This window comes from Paramormyrops kingsleyae, chromosome 17 (genome assembly GCF_048594095.1).
Source record: "Paramormyrops kingsleyae isolate MSU_618 chromosome 17, PKINGS_0.4, whole genome shotgun sequence".
NCBI classification, from domain to species: Eukaryota; Metazoa; Chordata; class Actinopteri; order Osteoglossiformes; family Mormyridae; genus Paramormyrops; species Paramormyrops kingsleyae.
The window spans coordinates 24,165,215-24,188,157 of NC_132813.1; the positions used below are offsets into that span (position 1 = coordinate 24,165,215).

Genomic DNA, 22,943 nt, shown 5'->3' on the forward strand with positions numbered 1-22,943 from the left:
GGGAAATAACCTAATTAAGAAAAATAATTCATAATAATAAGAAACAAACAAAACAAACAAAATAATAAGAAACAAAATTCCCTGGCCCAAAAAATGATCCACTCACCTGACTTTCCATGTCTGGAATATAGACTTTTTAAAAGTCCATGATATTCCACAAATCATCCATCCATCCATTATCTGTTTATTTAAATCTTTATTTATATTGTCCACATGCTTGACTCAGCATTGCACATCTCCTGTAAAAATAAAAAATAAAAATCCTTGTATCTTTACTTTTAGATGTTTATTTGTATGTGTGTTTTGTTTGTGTCATGATACCACCCGCACCAAAAGAAATTCCTTGTACTTCTCTGTACTTGGCGAATAAAAATGATTCTGATTTCCGTGACCCATGGCAACCCTGTACACATGTAGCCTGTGGTGGAGTGGCATCTTTTCCAAGCTGTTCCCCTGCTTTACACCCTGTGTCTTTAGCCTCGGCAGAAACCATTTGAATTGATAGGGCATGCACACCAGTTTCAGTCCAAAGCACTTTATTTTCCGTAATTAATAAACGAGGCACAAATAACAAAAACATCAAATACCACTTTAACTGCATTTCAGAAAATGATGTTACATTAGTGAATGAATTATTTAAGGGAAACAAGTGCAAAAGCAGTGGACATTTTTAATGTTTTAAATATCAAAGTGCAGTAATTGCATATTCAGAAAGGGCTCTACCGTACCATAAATTATGAACATTTTTGTGAACAACTCATTGAACAACTGCATTAAATCAGTGTGGCCAGTTTCATGGTAAATCTGTTTTACGTTACAACTCAAAATTCAAATACTACACACAATGTAAAGAAACACATATGAGTTTACTTTGGTCAGAGTCCAAAAATAAGGTTGAAAACAAGCACTACAAAATGAGAATGACTTTCTTCTCACTGACAACACTGGATTCCAAAATGTTTTACTGTATTCAACAGCACTGAAAATAAATAAATAAAATATTTGGTAGCCCGTTGTTATATCCAGGATGTATCAAAAAGCTATGCACTACATTCAATGATTGGAATGACTTTGCTCATGGCTCCAAAGACTAAAAGCAGTCTTGAAATTGCGACGACAGAGTTTACAAATGTGCTGCCTCTTAGAGGATGAGGGTGCTGGAGGATGGTTACACACTTGATCGGACTGCTTAGAAGGGCTCAGAGTGTCACACAAGATGCCACTGTGTAGGAGTTCACCTGCTGCATTTTCCTCCGTCTTCCTGCCCATAGCAACAGACACACTTTCTGTAATTTCTGATGGGAGAGGCAGAGATGGGGAATGGGAGGAAAAATCTTTTCTTCTCTTTTTGGATGCTGACTCAGAATTTGGTGTGTGCGACTGAATGTGGCTCCAGAGACGGAAATTGGTTCTGAAAGATTTCTGGCATATATGACAAATGAAAGGTTTGATGTAGCACAGCAGCTCTTGGTGGCGCTCCAGTTGCTTACAGCCACTGAAATGCCTACCACATTTTTCACATGACCACTGGCTAGACTCAAGGGTCTTTGGTCCATGGTTGCAGCTGTTGTCAATGTTTTCCTTAGATGGCTCCTCCTCCACCTTTATTTCTTCCTGGAGTGAGAGCAAACTGATGGAACTGCTCTCAGGATGAAATATCACTGGCTTAGAAGAATCAAAGTCAACATTTTCTCCAGAACCACAACCTTTCATGCCACTGGCTGCATCATTGTTGTGATCCTGATGATAAACAGACACTGGTTCCTTTCCGGTCTCAAGGTTTTGACTGTGAACCTCTACTTGGTGCTGCCATAAGCTGAAGGTGGACTGGAAAGTTCGCTTACATTCATGGCAGGCCAAGTTCTTGTACTCACAGTGGGTCTCAGTTTGATTCTTTTTGAAGGAGTCAAAAGGGCCACAATGTGGACACTTTGATGGTTGACATCTTTGCCCATGCTCTCCCTGCTCATACTTAGCACAGAATTTCTCACTGCAGACACTACAAGAACTCACATCTTGGTTTTTGTCCTTCTGAGAATGAAGACCATGGTCATTTGCCTGGGGTAACTCTTCCTTCACATTATTCAGGATTTCAGATTTCACACAATGGTGCAACATTAAATGACGTTTGAACTGAGACAATAACCTGTATGTATTTCCACACTGAGGGCAGGTGTTGATTACAGACCTTGACCTAAGATGATATTTATGATTTATTTGAGACTGCAGACTTCCAGACTTAAGGCCCCACGGCCTTTTCTTTAATTCTCTTTCTTGCACCAAACTACCAGACTTCCTGTACAATCTGTCATCCATGCCTATGTAGGAGCTAGTAGTAGGAGCTGGATCTTGCAATACCCCATGCTGCGTCTGGCAATGTGTCCATACTTTGAAGTTGGTGTGAAATCGTTTATTACAGATGTCACACGCATACGGCTTTTCTAGATTGTGAAACATGTTTATGTGCCGGCATAGTCCAGTGCTGGACCGGAACACCTTTAAACAATTCCGACATTTGAAAATTCTGTTCCGTTTTAGCTCCCTCTGCATGTCATTGTTTGCTTTGTCGGCTGTGATGCTAGGCCTAGCGCCTTCTGATGAAAAGCTGTGTTCATTAACACCATTTGGTTTTTTTAACGAGCTACTTTCACTGCATAATCTTGCCTTTCTTTGTTCGTCTTCCTCATTCATAGGAATTTCTTTTGGCTCATCAAAGCTCACTGTTGAGTTTCTAACATCAACAGGCAAATCATCCCCAACAGTGACCTGTATTACATCAGAAAGATCTCCCAGTTGATCGGTTGCTTCTATATTAGGGGATTTCACTGGTGATTCTCTTTTTTTTCTTTTATCAAGATGAAATACAGTAGTACATACAGGATTATCTATTGATAATGATTTGGCCAAAGGAGTTTTGAAAAGAAAACCAACTCTGTCAGTCTGCCTAAACTTTTGGTTTCTGTTGCCTGGATATGCTTCTTTGCAGTCAGTCAGCTGTGGATTGTCACTGAGGCTTGTAGTATCTGAGGGTAACTGTCTATGCTGTATTTGCAAATCAATTAAAGATACAGAAGAGGTTACAGATAACTGTTTGGATTCTCCAATAGGTAGAACAGTCTGCTTTCTTATTGCGTGTTCTGATGGAGTTTTCCCATGTAGATGTATAGCCTCAATATGAGAAAAAATATTTCCAGGATTGTCACTATGATTCTGGCCAGCAATGACATTTCTTGAAGTAAAGTTACACTCATTGCCCTCGGAAAACATCTTCTTCTTAGACACAATGTAAGAAACCTGAGGCTTCTTTTCCATTATATTATTCAAGAATTGGATTCCCAAACTACAGCCCAGCTCTTGAACTGCAGCCAGATATCCTTTGTTCACAAACAGTGAAGAGGAATAGATGTAATTTAACACATTCTCAAAGACTTCTGGGTCACAAAAATCGAGCTGGACAACTGACTGTCCTTGAGTGTTTCCACTGTTAAAGATGGTCTGAAAGTACTCACTGCTTGCAGCAAGAACACTCCTGTGAGCCTGAAATTTGTGGTCACCCACAATTATTATCACATCACAGAGCTGACCATTCAATCGCTGTTCATTGAGCAGACTTAATAAGGAGGAGATATGCACCGGATTAATGTAGTGAACCAGACTGTCCATTTTGCCTGTTGGGAAATGAAGAGAGACACTTTCAGATTTCAGACAAAGACAACAACAAGCCATAAGCAAGCATCAATTTAGACTCCTATCCAAAGTTTTTAGTGCATTGAGCCACAAAATGTTATTAAATAATGTAAGAACAATATAATCATTTTAAAATACAGAAATGTGTTATTCATATTGAACTAGCACTGTTTATCACATTTTCATAATTACATAACTAAAAAAATTATTGATCCATATGATAAAATGATTTTGTGAGACATATGACTACTTCACTTATTAGATTCATATGTCATTCATGCGATCTGTTTGTGTTCCATTAAGGATGCTGGTGTGGACAACCGTAGAGATGTAGTGATTTGTGGCTTGATGGTACACTTCTCTGAAAATGTTGAGCACCTCATTACACATTACCAGGTTAGTGTAGTACAGTGTACATCTGCCACACCTTTTCCCTGTACAGCTGCATCCTGAAGTGCCTCTGTTACCACTACAGATGTGATTTTATTTGGCCTCAACAAATTTCACAAGTCCGTAGTTCAAGAACTAAACTACAAAGCAGGCTCAGACTTTGCAAACTGGTACATTATTTAATTAACACATTTGGTCCAGATGACCCTGCATGGTCAAAGTATACCCTTAAAATTGCCAAAATTTAATTAGATTTTTGGCTTAGCAATGTTTAGCCATCAGAAGCAGATATTTGACCTTTCAATCAGTAATTTTTGACAGAAATATATAAATCACAAAGCACATTGTTTTGAAGCTGGCAAAACCAAAGATAAGAACATAAGAACATAAGAACTATACAAACGAGAGGAGGCCATTCGGCCCATCAAGCTCACTTGGGGAGAACTTAACTAATAGCTCAGAGTTGTTAAAATCTTATCTAGCTCTGATTTAAAGGGACCCAAGGATTCAGCTTGCACTATATTATCAGGAAGACTATTCCATACTCTGACTACACGCTGTATAAAGAAGTGCTTCCTTAAATCCAGTTTGAAATGTTCTCCCGCTAATTTCCACCTATGGCCACGAGTTCTTTTATTTGAACTAATGCTGAAGTAACTATTTGGTTGAACAGCATCCAAACCTGTTAGAATCTTATAGACCTGGATCATGTCCCCCCTCAGTCTCCTTTGCTTGAAGCTGAACAGATTTAGCTCAACTAACCTTTCCTTGTATGACATTCCTCTAAGACCAGGAATTCTTGTGGCCCTACGCTGCACCTTTTCTAAGGCCGCAATGTCCTTTTTAAGATATGGTGACCAAACCTGCACACAATATTCTAGGTGAGGTCTCACCAAGGAATTGTATAATCTTAGCATTACCTCCCTTGACTTAAACTCCACACACCTGGAGATATACCCCAACATCCTATTGGCCTTTTTTTATTGCTTCCCCACACTGGCGAGAATGGGACATGGAAGCATCAACATACACACCAAGGTCTTTCTCATAATCAGCTACCTTTATTTCAGTAGGACCCATAAAATACCTGTACTTTATATTTCTGCTCCCTACATGGAGTACCTTACATTTGTCTATGTTAAATTTCATCTGCCAGGTATCGGCCCAGTCACTAATTAAATCAAGATCCCGCTGTAGCTGCTGAGCCGCTAGTTCAGTATCTGCTACATCACCCACCTTGGTGTCATCTGCAAGTTTCACCAGTTTACTGTATATATTGGTGTCTATATCATTATAGATGGAATTGTTTTTTCCATTTTAAGGTCTGCTTTCACCAAGTGGTCATCTCTATAAAACATTTTGATTTTGTTAAATAGAATAACTATAAAGGTACCAGTATGCAAAATTGGAGCCTGCTAGGTGGTTTAGTTATTGATAAATGATTTTCAGAAGTTTATCAAAAACTCACCCTGACACCCCTCTCCCATCACTGAATTGGCTGCATGGATGCACATGGAATTTATTCTGAATTTGTGAGACTGAAGTATGTAAGATTTATGGAAAATTGGTTGATTTGATATGGAATAACTCTGTAGTTACTGCTATCACAATATTTTTCCACTAAGTTTTTTTTAACATGGACTTTCACTTCAAATCCTGTAGTGTTCTGTAGTGTTGGCAAACTGAACCCCAATGACCTGAAACACCACACACTGAAGATTGTAATCAAAGGGGGCTCTGCAGATGGCTGTTAGAGGTGGGGGGCACACAGATGATTGCAGGATTACAAAGTGTCCCAAATGCATGTGTCATCCTTCTTGGCTTGATACATGTGATATATAGTTTTCTTTTTTTTTTTTTTTAAATGTGTCCTGTCCGGCAGCTTTAGCAAGCAGAATAATGGTCTGAATGCACTGCTGTGTCAGACATATTTGCTTTGCCATGAGGGGCTCTATAGACTCTGTATAGGCCCTTCATGTTGGTCAATTTCTTTTTATTTGTATATTTATTGTATTTTATTTTTAACACATGTAAAATATTCCAGTTGCCGAGCTGTCCGGAAGGGAGTGATAGTGAAGAAAAGGGGTAGGGAGAGAGATTAAAAAGGAGGTGAGAGAGGAGAAAAAAAAAAAAACACGAACAAAGGGGGAGACAACAGTGGGAGAGAGGCTAAGAAAGACAAGAGTAACGTAAAAAGCACATATCAAGGAAAAAAAAAAAACAGCATTTGAAATACAACCAAAAATGGACAAATACAAAGACACAACCAGAATTAAAGAAAATCCAAAATTGTTGCATGTGCTTGGAAGGGAGTGTGGAAGTGGGTTTGCATGTGTGGTGTTCTGTGTGGGGGATGTGTGTGAACACGTATACGTGTGTTGGGTGCGTGTGAATTTCTCCATGGAATGTACTTGATAGCAAGGGCGGGGGGCCGCAACCCCACCCCACAAGAGCCAGAGGCCAGCGGAGACAGGCCCAGGAGACCCAAGGCGTCCACAGCCCCCCAAGAGCACAGAAGAGCCAAGGCCCCACGTTCCCACGACAGCCGCGTCCCCACCCCAGCAGGAGGAGGAGGGGGGAGACCCCAGGCGCAGCCCCCCGCAGCCAAAAGGGCACGAGCCCCAGAGAACCAGAGGCAACAGGCAGCCGACCCCGCGAGATGGACGGCCGCTCCCGCACGGGCCAGAGCCAGAGCCAGGGCCCCAGGACCCCAGGCGGCCGGGAGCCGACCGGCCCCCAGTAGAGAGCCCCACCCACGCCGGAGAGGCCCGAGCCCTCCCCAGGCCACCACCCGGGGAGGAGGGCCAGCAACCATGCCAAGGAGGCAGCCGCACCCAGGAAGGAGCAGCTAGCCCCTCACCCAGGCCCACACTGCCCACACAGACACCTCGCAGACACACCTCTCAGCCATACACATAGACCATACACCCACTCACACAACAGACACATACACAGAGACAAAAAGACATAAGCCCATCCACTCCGGACTGCCCTCCGCCATGCGGGGGAACGGACGCCACCCCCCAGCGCCAGCCGCAACCCCAGGGCACCGCCAGCCGGACGACCGCCCGAGTGCCCCCCCACCATCGCGGGCAGGGAGCGGGGGTGTAGGAAGACCCGCCCACTCTCCTCCCCCACGCACCTGTGTGAGAGGTGGAGTGTTGGATGCATGTGTTGGTGAGTGTATGTGGTGTAAGGAGTGAGTGAGTATGACTGTTGAGAAACTTAAGATGGAGTTAAAATTGACGGGGGAAGCGTGGAGGAGAACTGCTTGCAAACAACTCTCCTCCTCATCACCCCCCCACCAAAACCCTCAATGTATACGGTGTAAGTAAAATTGAGGGGCGGGCAGCAGTGAAGAGGTGAGTGAGACCACCTCAGCGGCCCCACCCACCAACCTCTAGGTAGTGCCCCCACCCCCCAAGGCCCTGTGTGTATACTGATATGTGATGACTAAAGTGCAATTAAAACAAGGGCAGGCAGAGGGCCGCACAGCACAGCGAGTAAGGCCATATGCATGGCCCCCCTCACTGCAGCGTGCGCAGCACATTCCCACCCCGAGATCCTACATGTGTGCGTGGCATGTTATGTGAGTGAGGGGGGAGAGGGGCTGGGATTCATGATACCAGGTGGGAGATCACTACCCCCTGGCAGAAGAGAGCCAGCTAACCAAGCTGGCTCATTAGGCACCCCAGCTCCCCACCGCGGCACGGGATGGAGCGGACCCGGGGGGCCCCCGGCGACAACACCCCGGAGCAGTGCCGACGCCAAGAGCTAGCCCCCACCCCCCCCCCACCCCGAAGGACAGCCCGCACTCAGTCACCCACTCATTCGACGACAAAAAGTGGCAGACTAGCCCGGGCTCGAGACATGCCACCCCCCAAACAGCGCAGGCCGGCCCCCCAGACATGGACCGTCCCACCCCCCCCGGCGGCGCCCCAGAGGGAGTGCAGGCCACCCCCGCGCAGGAAGGCGCCCAACGAGGAAACGGCCAGGCCCCGGGCACCAGAGCCCCAGACCCCCACCCAAGCCCGCACCGAAGAGGCCAACCACCCATCCCAGGGCCAGCCCCCAACACCACCGGCACCCTAGACCCCACGCCCCATGACCGCCAGGCAGCACCCGCCCAAGGCCCACCCCACCACCACCAGCCAGGGCAGACACCCAGACATCACAGGACGGCAGCCACAGCCCCCCCCAGCTCCAAGAGGCCACTAGTCGCCCACAGCCCGGGGGCCCAACCCCGCCACCCGTCAGAACCCCGAGGGGACGAGACCACAGCCGACCACCCCCCCTACGTAATGGAATTGGCCAGAATGGACCAGAGAGGATCCAATCTGCCCAATTGATTTTTTTGGAGGGAATTAGACATTCTCTCCAGACTTATGTGGTCTAGAATTAAATTTATATACTGAGTAATACATAAATTATTTTTTGATTTCCAGTTCATGAAGATAGTTTTCTTTGCAATGCCTAAGGCAGTAAGGATCATGTGCGCTTTATTTTCTTCCATATCTAATATACTTGCATCACCTAAAATGCACAATGTAGGTGAGGTTGGGATATAGCAATTAAACCAAATTGATAGATCCTCACAAATCCTTTGCCAGAACTTCTGAACTGGGGTGCAGTACCATATGGCATGCATGTAGTTCTCTACAAAGTCACCTGAGCAGTGGGTGCATAGGTTTGAGTGGATAAGGCCCATTTGGAACATCCTTTGTCCTGTATAATGAGTTCTATGCAGAGTTTTGTATTGTATAAGCTGTAAGTTCGGGTTTTTAGTCATTTTGAAGGTGTTTAAACATATTTTTTTCCAAAAGTTTTGATCTGAATCAATGGATAGATCTTGCTCCCAATTTGAGATTGGAAGGGAAATTGAGTCATCCATTTTTGACAATAACATACATTTTTGACAGTAATTTGGGGCTAGAAAGATTTAAAAATTCTAGCACACATGGAGGTATTTCCAAGTTAAACTTTTTAAGATTGAACCTAGCCTGAATAATGGACTTCAGCTGCTGGTACTCAAGAAATTTACTGTTGCTAATTCCGTATTTTGAGACTAGTTCGTCAAACGAAATAAATTTCCTGTTTTGAATAACATGTTCAAGATTTCTAATCCCTTTGTCATGCCATAAGGGAAAGTTCAATGTTATCTTTTTTCGGCAAATATCTGGATTGTTCCAAATGGGTGTCAATTCACAAGGGATAAGTGGAGACCTTGTAATTTTTAAAAATTCCCACCAGGTTATTAATGAGGTGCTAATACTAAGGCTTTTAAACCTTTACAACGCTTAATGGTAGGGCTTATAAAAGGCAAATCAGACAATTTTACTTCTCCACAGATTGCTTGTTCTAGGTCCAGCCATGGACTATCTACCGGGCTTGATTTGATCCAATTTGATATATACTGCAGTCTGTTGGCTAAGAAGTAGTGATAGAAACTTGGTAGTTCTAGACCACCATTACCTATGGCTTTTTGCAGAGTTTTTAAGCTTATTCGTGACTGTTTGTTCTTCCATAAAAATGACGAGATGCTTGAGTCTAGTGATTTAAACCAAGCCATAGTGGGTTTATTAGGGATCATTGAGAACAAGTAATTGATTTTTGGCAGGACCATCATTTTAATGGTGGCAACTCTTCCAATAAGAGATATAGGTAGAGATTTCCACCGCACAAGATCCTCTTCCACCTTTTTTAACAAAGGAATATGATTAATCTGTACTAGATCTGAAAGCCTGGTGGAAAAAGTTATGCCTAAGTATCTAAGGTTGCCTGACTGTAAAGGAGTAGTAGTTGTGTTTTGGAAACTGCAATTAAAAGGCAAAACTGTTGATTTGCTCCAGTTGACGGAGTAGTCTGATATAGATGAGAACTGATCTATAAGTGATACTGTCTTCAGAAGAGAGGTTGATGAATTCCTAAGAAAAAGTAAAACGTCATCTGCATAAAGGCTTATCTTATGGTCTGTTTTTTCTGTTTGAATTCCTTTAATATCTACATTTTGTCTAATTGCTGCTGCTAGTGGCTCAATGAAGATAACAAAAAGCGAGGGAGAGAGTGGGCAGCCCTGCCTGGTGCCCCTCTGCAAACGGAAGCTTTGGGAAATAAATTCGTTTGTCCTAACACATGCATTTGGGGAGCAGTATAGTGTTTTAATCCAGCTTATGAAGGATGACCCAAATCCAAATTTGTGTAGAACTGCAAATAGAAATTTCAATTTGACTCTGTCAAATGCTTTCTCCGCATCTAGAGAGATAACTGTGGTTTCTAATTTGTTAATGGAGCAGTAGTCTATAACATTTATTAATCTACGTGTATTATTGGCTGAGTGTCTACCCTTGATAAAACCTGTTTGGTCGGGATGTATAAGGAATGGCGTAACTTTTTCTAATCTTTTGGCAAGAGCTTTGCAAATTATTTTAAGATCTACGTTTATCAGTGAGATTGGGCGGTAGCTGGATGTTAGTGTTGGGTCTTTACCAGGCTTTAGAAGCAGGCTGATGTTGGCAGAGTTCATGTTTGAGGATAGCGACCGATCGTTCTGAATTTGAGTAACCATTCTGATAAAAACGGGTGCTAGCGCTGGCCAAAATACCTTGTAGAATTCTGCTGGGAAACCATCTGGACCTGGAGCTTTATTATTTGGTAGAAATTGTATGGCTTCATTGAATTCAGATATTGATAGAGTAGCGTCTAGAACCCTAATTTGTTCATCATTTAGTTTTGGCAGATTTATATTGCTAAGAAAATTGTTGATTTCATCATCAGATGGATTATTCTGTGATGAGTATAAAGCTTTATAACATTCTTTAAAAGATTTATTAATTTGTTCGGGATCATGAGTTACATTCCCGGTCGAGTCTTTAATAGAAGCGATTGTTGTTCTTTCTTTATTGAGTTTTAACTGATTAGCAAGGAATTTCCCAGATTTATTGCCTTGTTCAAAGTTTTCCAAACGCAATCTGTTTACCAGAAATTGTGTCTTCTTATCATTTAACTAAAATTAGAATTTAATGATTTTTCTCAGGTTGCTAAGTATATGCTCTTGCGGCGAGGAAGCATACGCTGTTTCTAGCGATTTAATCTTCTGTTCTAATTCTGCTACATATGTTTTTTCTTTATTTTTTCTATGTGTACAGTAAGATATTATTTTTCCTCTCATTACTGCCTTTCCTTCTTCCCAGAGAATACATGGTGAGACTTCTGGTAGGTCATTGTTATCCAAATATGTTGCCCACTCATTTTTGAAATAATTAATAAAATCTTGTTCTTTAAGTAAGGATGTGTTGAATCTCCAGTTCCTACTTGGTGGTGTGACTCTTTCCTTTGCTAGCAAGAGAGACACTGGTGCGTGATCACTGATAACGATGGAGTGTATCTGGGTTTCTGTGATGTTCCTCATCATTGAGCTGCTAATTAGGAAGTAATCTAAGCGAGAGTGTGAGTGGTGTACTGGTGAGAAGAAGGTGTAATCCCTGGAAGTGGGGTGATGTGAACGTCAGGCATCGCAAAGACCAAAATCATTCATGTATTGTCTAAGAGTATCTGAAGACTGCCAGTTCCGTTGACTCATGGCCGTGTTGAGCCTGTCAATTTCTGGATTCAATACCAAGTTGAAGTCTCCTCCTATTATAAGTGTGGAGTCCGAATGAACAGAAAGTGAAGTGAAGAAAGCATGAAAAAAGGAGGGGTCATCAACATTTGGTCCATAAACACTAGCAATGCAGAAATCCATATTTTGAATAGATAAATTAAGTATAATAAATCTACCTTCTGTATCTGTTATAGTATTGTTAACAGTGAAGTTTATACTTTTATTAATCAATAGGGTTACGCCTCTTTGTTTTGAATTGTAGCAGGCTGAGTACATGTGAGGGTACTGTGGGAAGGTATGTATATGTTCAGATGTTTTGGCCATATGAGTCTCCTGAAGGAGGACAATGTCTGCCTGCAGATCTCTTAACCGATTTGCAATTTTTATCCTCTTTTCCCTGGAACCAATTCCACGTACATTCCATGTGACAAATTTCAGTGTGGTCATGTTTATATTAACTTAAGTTGTTTGATATTCGCTAAAGGTGTGTGCGTGTGTGTGTATTGTGCATGACCTGTATGTTTATGACCTGTTAGTTTTCTACCGAAAACTTCTACTGGAACTCAAAAGTGGGAAATAACAGTTTATGGCAGTGAGGATGTTTATTATCAGATAATGTAGCATACTTTTATGCCTTTCAGTTAAAACTTAAGAGGTTTTCAGTGGGCAGCGGTTAAGGGGATTTTACTACATTGCAAGTTTGTGTTTGAGTTGCAAACAAACTTATGTACCAGAAAGGCAACATTTATTTGTTGAGAAAAATGGTGTTTGTGTTTTTTTCACCATTTATTTTCATTGGCTGTTAAAGGAAAGGCTGTATGCCATTTTGTATTTTCAGAAAATAAATAATACAGATTTGAAGTTGAAGACTTTTATTCGTGTTGTGATGTTTAAAATTATTTTACATGCTAACATCCACCTGCTACTTTCAGTAGTAATTATGTAGTGGTCATGGTGATGATAGTAACTCAGAATATTACTCAAATTTGTCTTTGAATATTAAGAAAATCTAAATGAACCTGCTTAATTTCATTGGCTGGAGAAATATATATTTTTAAGTAAAGATATTAAATTGAATTCATATTCTTTGGTAATGTCAGTTTAAGTTTTTTTTAAGTAAAAGTTACCTAAAGTGGAGTATACTTAAAAACAAGGGTGCAAAAATGGTGCACTATATTTTGGAGTAAAATCAGCTAATTATTTTTTTCAGTGCAATGGGCTACTACCATCTGTGTGCTTTGTCAATAAGGCATCTAAAACACTCAGAATATGTGAAATCCACAGAAATATGTACATCTACTGCAGCTGCGGTTTTGCTGCACCTGGGCAGTGAATAGCAATGAATAAATTACCTAGTAAAAATGTGTGTACTTTAGAAGCAAATTTCAGTAGTAGTAAAATTACAAGCTAAATATATTCAGGAAGGTGCCCATTCACACTGCCTGAAGTTCGACTTCACCTTAATTTCAGTATGTGAGAAATAGCCAATCGTTTAGGTTGAAAGAATTATGTAATATGCAATACACTAATAAATTTGTTTGTTCATAAAACAATCAGTTTAAGTTGGTGTACTCGTTTTCTCTAAAAAAAAAAAAAAACAAAAAAACAACACGCTTACTGTAGGTTATTTGTTTTTTTTGCCCCAATTATTGCTCATACCTCATACATACATGAAATCAACGTAATAAATGTAAGTAATCAAATATAACACATAACTAAAAAAGTTGTTCACAGACATATTAATGTGCGAACAAAATTAAATTTAATTAAAATCGTTAATGCCCGAGTACTGTATTCTATTACACAGAAGCTTCACGAAACGAAGTACTCTCATGCAAGTTGTGCTCAAACCGCGAACCTTCTCATTAAATACCAGATTCAATTGAGGTCGACACATTTTGACGGAAAAGCACATCTCGAAAAACCTCCCAAAATCGACGCAACAGCCGGTAGTAACTAGCCCCCGTCAAGTCAAACGCTTACTTTTAGTAACATAAATACAGTACTTGTGTGAAAACATGTAGGCAGCGCGCATGCGTACTATCATCATACAGTTCATTCTGTGCGCATACTCAGCCCCGACATAAATAAAGAAAAGCGGACAGTTACGTCAAGACAGGATGCCTCTCATCAACAGCAACGATTATGACAAAGACAACTGCTCACGACCAAAGTTATTTATCTCACCTTGACACTGCAGGGATTTTCCTGCTAGTTTCAACAGCAGTTCAGATTTCCACCGAATGTGTAGCGGCGGAGATTTCATCCATCTTGAATTTGACGTCATCAGACACCAAAGGTGAAGTAATGAGGAAAAACGCTTGTCACGTGCACCTTGTCCTCGTAGGTTTCATACATGTTGAGGTGTAACTAAAGCTTAGTTCATATGCTACTTTTTCGCGCGCGGTTAAGACCACTTTTTAGTGCTTGCGAACTCTTATGTGCTTATTACATTTGTCCGTGAACTCAGATGGTCGGGGTTGGCGCATGCCTACAACAATGATTTTCTAGCAGACCAGGGGGTATTCCACAAAGCAGAATTTCCCTGGCTAACGTAAGCCAAACGTGAAAACAGTCAAAAAGCAAGAGAGGTAAATGACATTCCTGTTGGACAATCCTCTCATTTTGCCTAAATTATATGGCTAAAAAACATTGATTTGTGGAATACCCCCTGGAGAGGGCATATGTATTGCAGCAAACAGAATACAAGCAGTTTAGTGAAATGGGTAAAGTTTTATGAACAGTATAAAAGAACTCATGGCCATAGGTGGAAATTAGCAGGAGAACATTTTAAGCTGGATTTGAGAAAGCACTTCTTTACACAGCGTGTAGTTGTATGGAATAATCTTCCTGTTAGTGTAGTGCAAGCAAAAACCTTGGCTTCCTTTAAATCAGAGCTAGATAAGATTTTAACAACTCTGAGCTATTAATTGAGTTCTTCCCAAACAAGCTTGATGGACCAAATGGCCTCCTCTCATTTGTAAATTTTTATGTTTTTATAAAGTAATATTGTAAACGGTATTTTGGCATGCATGCAGCTTGCATGAATACATGCATGAAAATTAGCTGGAACAAAGAACTCTTTGCTGCAGAACATGAATTGCATCAATCAATGGACTCAAATAACATTTTGAGGGATAGCCAGCATGGATTTAGGAGAGGTAGATCCTGTTTAACAAATCTGTTGGAGTTTTTTGAGGAAGCTACTCAGGAAGTTGATGATAAGAAGGCCTATGATGTCATCTATTTAGATTTCCAAAAGGCTTTTGATGTTGTTCCCCACAAGAGGCTCTCACTTAAACTCAAAGCGACAGGTATTTTAGGAACTGTAGCGACTTGGATTGATAACTGGTTAACGGATAGGAAGCAGCGAGTAGTTATAAGAGGCTCGATGTCACAGTGGGCCTGCGTTCATAGTGGGGTACCGCAGGGTTCAATTTTAGGACCACTTTTGTTCCTAATTTACATAAATGATATAGACACCAATATATACAGTAAACTGGTGAAATTTGCAGATGACACCAAGGTGGGTGGTGTAGCAGATACTGAACTAGCGGCTCAGCAGCTACAGCGGGATCTTAATTTAATTAGTGACTGGGCTGACACCTGGCAGATGAAATTTAACATAGACAAATGTAAGGTACTCCATGTAGGGAGCAGAAATATAAAGTACAGGTATTTTATGGGACCTACTGAAATAAAGGTAGCTGATTATGAGAAAGACCTTGGTGTGTATGTTGATGCTTCCATGTCTCATTCTCGCCAGTGTGGGGAAGCAATAAAAAAGGCCAATAGGATGTTGGGGTACATCTCCAGGTGTGTGGAGTTTAAGTCAAGGGAGGTAATGCTAAGATTATACAATTCCTTGGTGAGACCTCACCTAGAATATTGTGTACAGGTTTGGTCACCATATCTTAAAAAGGACATAGCGGCCTTAGAAAAGGTGCAGCGTAGGGCCACAAGAATGATTCCTGGTCTTAGAGGAATGTCATACGAGGAAAGGTTATTTGAGCTAAATCTGTTCAGCCTCAAGCAAAGGAGACTGAGGGGGGACATGATCCAGGTCTATAAGATTCTAACAGGTTTGGATGCTGTTCAACCGAATAGTTACTTCAGCATTAGTTCAAATACAAGAACTCGTGGCCATAGGTGGAAATTAGCGGGAGAACATTTCAAACTGGATTTAAGGAAGCACTTCTTTACACAGCGTGTAGTCAGAGTATGGAATAGTCTTCCTGATAACGTAGTGCAAGCTGAATCCTTGGGTTCCTTTAAATCAGAGCTAGATAAGATTTTAACAACTCTGAGCTATTAGTTAAGTTCTCCCCAAGCGAGCTCGATGGGCCGAATGGCCTCCTCTCGTTTGTAAAGAAAAAGAAAAAAAGAAAAGAAAAGAAATGGGTATGCAAATATAAATGGAAAAATAATGCAATACAAACGTTTACCCAAGCACACAAATGTCAAGAATCACAAATTGATGGCAAACAACTGTTAAGTCTCTTGTGCGACCAACTCAGATCATCCACTGTATGTAGCAGATACATTGTAACAGCTTCACAGACAACTTCACAATTATTTACTTACTTATTTAAAAATGCCTGAAAATTATATTGTTAAAATTCAAGATAAGTAATCGCATTTATTTTAGGTTAAGTCAATTATTTTTAAAAGCAACTATAAGCAATAGCTGCAAACCACCTCATTGAAGGTGAATGTGAAGCCTAGCATCTCGTCTCCCTGTAAGGTGGGGGGGGGGTAATTGGGATTGTAACTTTGTACAGCCTGTGTTTTTCTGGATCTGACAGCTGGTAGTTGCCACCTTCCTCCAATAAAAAAATTCTGACAAGCTACAGATATTGTGAGCCCATCAAAGAGCCTGTGCCTGTTTCCATGCCAGGTTAGTAGCATCAAAACAGCAAACGTGTGGATAGCCAACACCAGCTTTGAGGGGTTTTCTTTCAGTTTATCTAAGGATTTCCTGAAGGCTGATGTGCCTCCATACACCTCCTGATTATAGATCATGGCTGAAAACAGAATATCCAATTTTTCCCTGTCTTCAGAAGCTGGAAAATGAAATAATTGTTATGTGCTGCTAGCATACCATCTATCCACAATGTCATGTAGAGATGGGCGATCCACGTTTTTTCAGTTCCGATCCGATTTCGATACACAACTGCCGATACCGATTCCGATACAAGAGCTCTTTTTACTTTGTTATACTTTACATATTATTTTTTTTAAGCTAGTAAATACAGAAGGAAAAAATGTATGACAAAAAATATTTAATTAGGCTACTACAAACATACATAACGTACTGTTCCACCTCATTTGTTTTAAGCGTTTTTGAGGCATTTGCAGTTCAATATGAATATCTTCAAAGCAAATATACACAAGTGGCGAATGCTTAAAATTTTAACAGTTTTTCTCCCATTGGCATCAGCGCAGTTACACTTTTGTTGCGATGGCAGCCCCTCTTGTATCTCAAGCAACGAGTTCGCAAAACAGTCCAATTAAGTTAGCGACTCCAAATTATCCATTGCTTTGTTTTGTCTCACAGTTGGGATTTTCCATTAAACGCTATTCCCACCTCAAAACCTTATTTTACATAGATTGCAAAACGCTGTGCTTCCGGTTTCTGTTAAAAGCCTAAAATACTCCCAGATCGTCACGTCTTATCTTACGCTCCTCGTACTGCGAAGGGTATGCGCATGACCTCACAGCAGGCGGAAGTCACTGTACTCACACCCACTGAGTAGCAAAAAAGACTTAGGGGCAGTGATAGCGTTCGATTTGAATTCCGCAAAAACACACATGTAAAATGGGAAAGAGCTGTCGTGCGATTGATTGCCAAAAACTAAATAAGTAAGTATAGGACGTGGATCGGTCACGCATGGCCGATTCCCGATCCGTCAAATAGGTCTGGATCGGCGCCGATACCGATCCGAATATCGGTATCGGTGCATCTCTAATGTCATGTCAATGATTAGATCAGCACTGTACAAATATACAGTGGTACCTCAATTCTCAAACTCATTAGAACTCGAATTTCTTAAAAGTCGAACCAACCAGTTCGAAAAAAAATTACGTAGAGCTCGATCTGAATCTCAGAAATCAAACCGTGAACGCCGACCTAAGATAACTTGTACATGCAGGGAAATGAGTCACGCGGCACGTCTCTCAGCGGAAACAAAGGGTAAAGCTTCAGTCTCAGCCTTGCATTAGCTGTGATAGCGCCATGCATGTTTACACTAACTGAATACATATATTTAGACAGTAAAAATACATTTAGACAATGATAGACAGTAACAGTAATTATTATTATATAATAAAATAAATTTTAAAATAAAGAGTTCTTATTCATTATTTTAATATCAATAATAAACCATTAATACGTTTAATTATAATAATATTGTTGTGCCGAACGGGGCAGAATGGAGACAAAGGCGCAGACGTCAGGGTATCGGGGAATACGGTGTTTAATTACAGGTAAGGCAGGCATAACGCAGACAGACAATACAATGACCGGACTGGGGAAACAAACTGAAACACGGACGAAATACAGAGGACTAATGACAACACCCAGAAACAGCTGATCACACTGGGATTCCACACGGGGTTAACGAGGGGGCATGGCACACGGAAGGAGCGGATGATCGGGTCAGGACACATTGTTTGGATACATTTATTTTTTTACTTTACAAATTACTGTTTTGATAAATGTGCTTAGATGTGTTTAGTACAGTATATGCTACTCTTGTTTTATCCGGTTCATTTTGTGTTTAAATGCTAAAAAAAAACATATTTAGGTGTAATTTTTTTGGGGCCGGGAACCAATTCATTGGTTTTCCATTATTTCTTATGGGGAAAATTCGATCAGAACTCAAACTTTTTAGGATTCGATCCGGAGTTCTGAACGGATTAAATTCGAGTTCTGAGGTACCACTGTACAAACAAGCTTTATAATGTACGGTTGTATACTGTAATAAGTTCATGACTGTTGAGTACATTACACACTTTTTTTTTTTTTTTTAATAGTGGTTGCCATATTTCTATGTAATTTGCACCACAATTATGCTAATCTTGGCTGAGCAACTGGTGTTCAGGTCCTTCAGCAAAGGCATTGAGGTTAAGAGTATTATGATGGCACCTGTATGACACCTAATAAGAGATACATCATCAATCACAATGCAAAGTACTATCTACACTGTACAGAAATAATTATTAGTGCATTGCAGTTTATGCAGTGTTCCTTACACACTCTCTCCCTCACACAACACTTTGATGCAACAACAGAAGTAATACTACCTTTAAAAGAACTCTGCCCTTTTTTAGGCCTGGTCCTCTCAGCTCTCCAGGCTACCTGTGAGCCTTGCAGCACTCCTGCACATACTGATTGACAGGCTGATTTTGTCCTGGAAACCAGCCAGGTCTTCGGTCTGCTTTTTTTGTAATTGCAGATGTGCATAACCAGTTGGGAGGAAACCTTGTACCACCAACCAAACGCTGGCTAGCAAATTGATGCTAAAGTTACATATACACCGGGGTGCAGATGGCAGGGGGGACTTTTGGTCCAGAAAAATTAATTTCATGATACCTCCATAAGTCTAATTTTGTTCTGGCCACTGTTAATTGTGCCAAATTGTAAGCCTTTTGGTGAACATTTAGAGGTCGGTAAAATATTGCTAATTTAATACATGAAATGAAAATACGGAATTAAAATTAATTTATCAACAAACTTTGAACTGTGAACAAATGCACATGACAAGAAGTTAAAATACATACTTTCTTATTTACAGCTGAAAATAGTCCGGTTATCTTTGCATATGCATCATAAAGCTTCATTAATATGTGAATCCCAGAGTCTGTTTGCTGATGTGGTATTCTTTCACGCTGTCAAATTTCCTGCACCAACACAGCCAGTTGAGCTGCCTCTTTCAAAGTGTCCTTTTTGTCAATGTCGAAATTCATCATAAGTTGAAGAACATCACCATTGGTTGGAAGATGTGAACTGGAAGATTCATCAGTCGCCTTGGCTAACATCCCCCCAGTTATATTGGGATCCTTATCTGCCCCTCCCCAAAATTCCATGCATGCATGTATCCATCAATTTTCTGCACCTGCTTGTCTGGGAATCCAGAGCCTATCATGGAAGCTATGGGCACAAGGCAGTGCCAACCTATCACAGGGCTCACGCACACACCTACAGACAATTTAACTCCAATTCACCTCAGCATCTTTTTGGACTGTGGTGGGTAAACCGGTGTACCCAGTGGAAACCGCTTGATGATACAGGGAGAATATACTGACAACTGAATATATGCCACACTTGGGGCCAGGGTGGAGACTCCAGCCTCAGTCCCAGAGGTACAGTATGAGCAACAGTGCTATCCACTGTAGCACAACACTCCCCCACCCCACATTTGAGGAAAAAAAAATAAGTAGCATCCCTAAATGAGATTGAATATCTGAATGTTTGAACTCATCAAATTGTCAGTCATCATGAACTACTCACGGCAGGTGTTAGCTGCAGGTAGATGCCCACTCACACACATGCCCATGGTGCGTACACATATTCCCACTGTGTCCCTTTCCCTCTGTTCATAGGTAGACATAGTAAAGTGTACGCATTCCTATTAGCCAACATATACGGTATATAACAAAACTGAGTACACCCCTTGTCAATTCACTAATATGTTAAGTATTGACAAATTCTCTCCATTTAATACATTTTTTTCTTGTAGCCATATTCCAAGAAGAATGAAGCCAATTAATTTGAAAAACATATGTCAGAATAATTAAACAATAATGAAGAGTCCATATCTAAGTTCAAACTGCAATATAAGTCCATACACCCTTCATTAGTGACAATCCATTCATTTTTTTATTTGAATCCCCTGGGCCCAGTTGTTCAAACAATTTAATCCAGATCAAAGTAATCCGCAAGATTTTAAAATCCCTTGTTTTGCTATCCAGGATTTGGTAATCCATTTTACTTTTATGCCTGTTTTTCAAAGCAACACTGGATTGGATCACTGTTATCCAAATACAGAATTTTCAGAATTACAGAATTTACCAAATCGGTTTACTAGTGCATTAAATGGAACCAACAGTGTAGCCTACTGGCTATGTCAAGAACAACAGGTAGACCTAAAATACCAGTGGCCACAAATAAACATTATGTGTTTTAATTTGAACAAACAGAAAACACCACAATAAACCAGAGCAACCTCCAATGTTCTCTCAGAATGAGGGACAGACTGGACATGTGGTCAGGGATGCAATTGTAAGACATTACTTCTGACTGGTGAATTGAATAATAGTAATTAATAATAGTAATTACAGTGGTACCTAAGAACTCGAACTTAATCCGTTCAGAACTCCGGATCGAATCCTAAAAAGTTTGAGCTCTGATCGAATTTTCCCCATAAGAAATAATGGAAAAGAAATAAATTGGTTCTCGGCCCCAAAGAATGACATCTAATTTTTTTTTTTTTTTTAGCATTTAAACACAAAATGAACAGGATAAAACAAGAAGAGCATATACTGTACTAAACACATCTAAGCACATTTATCAAAACAGTAATTTGTAAAGTAAGAAAATAAATGTATCCAAACAATGTGTAAAGTAAAAAAAAACAATGTGTCCTGCCTGCTGTCACACTCCGCGTCGGGCGAGCGGAGAATCAGGCGAGAGAGCCGTGAATACAATAACACGGGGTTTATTCAGGGCAGACAGCAACGAACAGTAAACATCACCACTGCACATGACATTAAACAATGACAGATCTGGGGGATACTGACTTAGACGCGGACTAAATACACAAGACAGGCTGAACTTAACAAGCAACAGGTGATTACAATCAGGAAGTAACACGATGTAGCGAGGTGGGCGTGGCACACACGAGGATCGTATGAGCCGGGCGTGACACCCGGATTGTCCGCTCCTTCCGTGTGCCACGCACCCTCCTTAACCCCGTGTGGAATCCCCGCGTGATCAGCTGTTTTTGGTTGTTGTCATTAGTCTTCTGTATTTAGCCCACGTTTCAGTTTGTTTCCCCAGCCCGGTCATTGTATTGTCCGTCTTTGTTTTGTCTGCCTTACCAGTAATTAAACCCCGTATTCCAAGACACCCTGACGTCTGCGCCTTTGTCTCCGTTCCGTTCCCGCTTGGTACGACAATATCATTATAATTAAATGTATTAATGGTTTATTATCAATATTAAAATAATTAATAAATATTTATTTTTAATGTATTTTATTTTATAATAATAATTACTGTTACTGTGGATTATTGTCTAAATGTATTTTTACTGTCTAAATATATGTATTCAGCTAGTGCAGAGGTCAGCAACCTTTTTAAAGCAAAGAGCCATTTTCTCTAAATGTCTGACCCAAGATTTACAAAGAGCCACAATGGGTAAAGAAAGGGGATCGAGATACGATTTTTTAATGTGAAGTGTATATTTACATTTAACGCAAAAATAAAAATACAAGTACTTACAAAAACTATTATAGAAAAACTATTCTGGGGGGGGGGGGGGCATCTCTGGTGTAAATCACTCAGACACAACAGCGTAACAGCGCAAAGGTGACTAACAGTACAACACTGATAGTTCTGTAGCGATAGTCTTCACCCTCATCCCTCCTTTCGTTTGGCGCTGTAGTCGTCTGGGCCCAGTTATTCAAAAGTAATCCAGTGGGATTTTGGATCACGGATTGGATCAAATCTTGGAAATGGGTTTTTCAAAAGTAAAAGAGGGATCCTGAATTAAGATCAGACCACGTAATCCAATCTTATATTTGATTTGGATCAAACCTGCCCTTTGGGTTATTCAAAACTTTGGACTCAGATTGGGATCTATTTGATCCAAAAAAACAGGATTATTCTGATCCCATCAGAAGGGTGGATTCAGTTGTGATTTTTTGACCCAAATAAACCAAATAAAATATATATATAATTTTTTTTAAGTGAATGATCACAAACTTAATGGTTACTGATGATATATAAATTCCTTCATATTTGAAGCCTATATGAAGTATGTCACATATAATGATATTGAGATATGGTAAACAACAACAACAAATTAATAATAGTTCTTATGTTCTTATGTTCTATAGTTCTTAATATCAAAGCTATCAGATGTCAAATAAATGTCACTGTTGCTCATAGCTCTATAATTCCACAGTATATTAATGACAATGACCACAACAGATATACTCATTTAGTCATTTAATAGGAAAAGTAATTTCTCACAATTGCATGTCT

General features: G+C 40.5%; 1 protein-coding gene and 1 long non-coding RNA gene across 2 annotated transcripts in view; one reads left to right on the forward strand and one right to left on the reverse strand.

Moving 5' to 3' along the window:
* Positions 1-519: 519 nt before the first annotated feature.
* Positions 520-14,139, reverse strand: LOC111859705 (zinc finger and BTB domain-containing protein 21-like). Its single transcript, XM_072701430.1, has 2 exons — positions 13,865-14,139; positions 520-3,668 (listed from the first exon to the last, which is right to left on the reverse strand). Exons 1-2 carry the CDS (start codon positions 13,962-13,964, stop codon positions 1,054-1,056), a joined length of 2,715 nt encoding a protein of 904 aa, XP_072557531.1. The 5' UTR covers positions 13,965-14,139; the 3' UTR covers positions 520-1,053.
* Positions 13,839-22,943, forward strand: part of LOC140579090 (uncharacterized) — a 34,960-nt gene continuing 25,855 nt past the window's right edge. Inside the window, exon 1 of the long non-coding RNA XR_011983302.1 lies at positions 13,839-13,976. This is a non-coding gene — a long non-coding RNA (uncharacterized lncRNA). The remainder of the gene's footprint in view (positions 13,977-22,943) is intronic.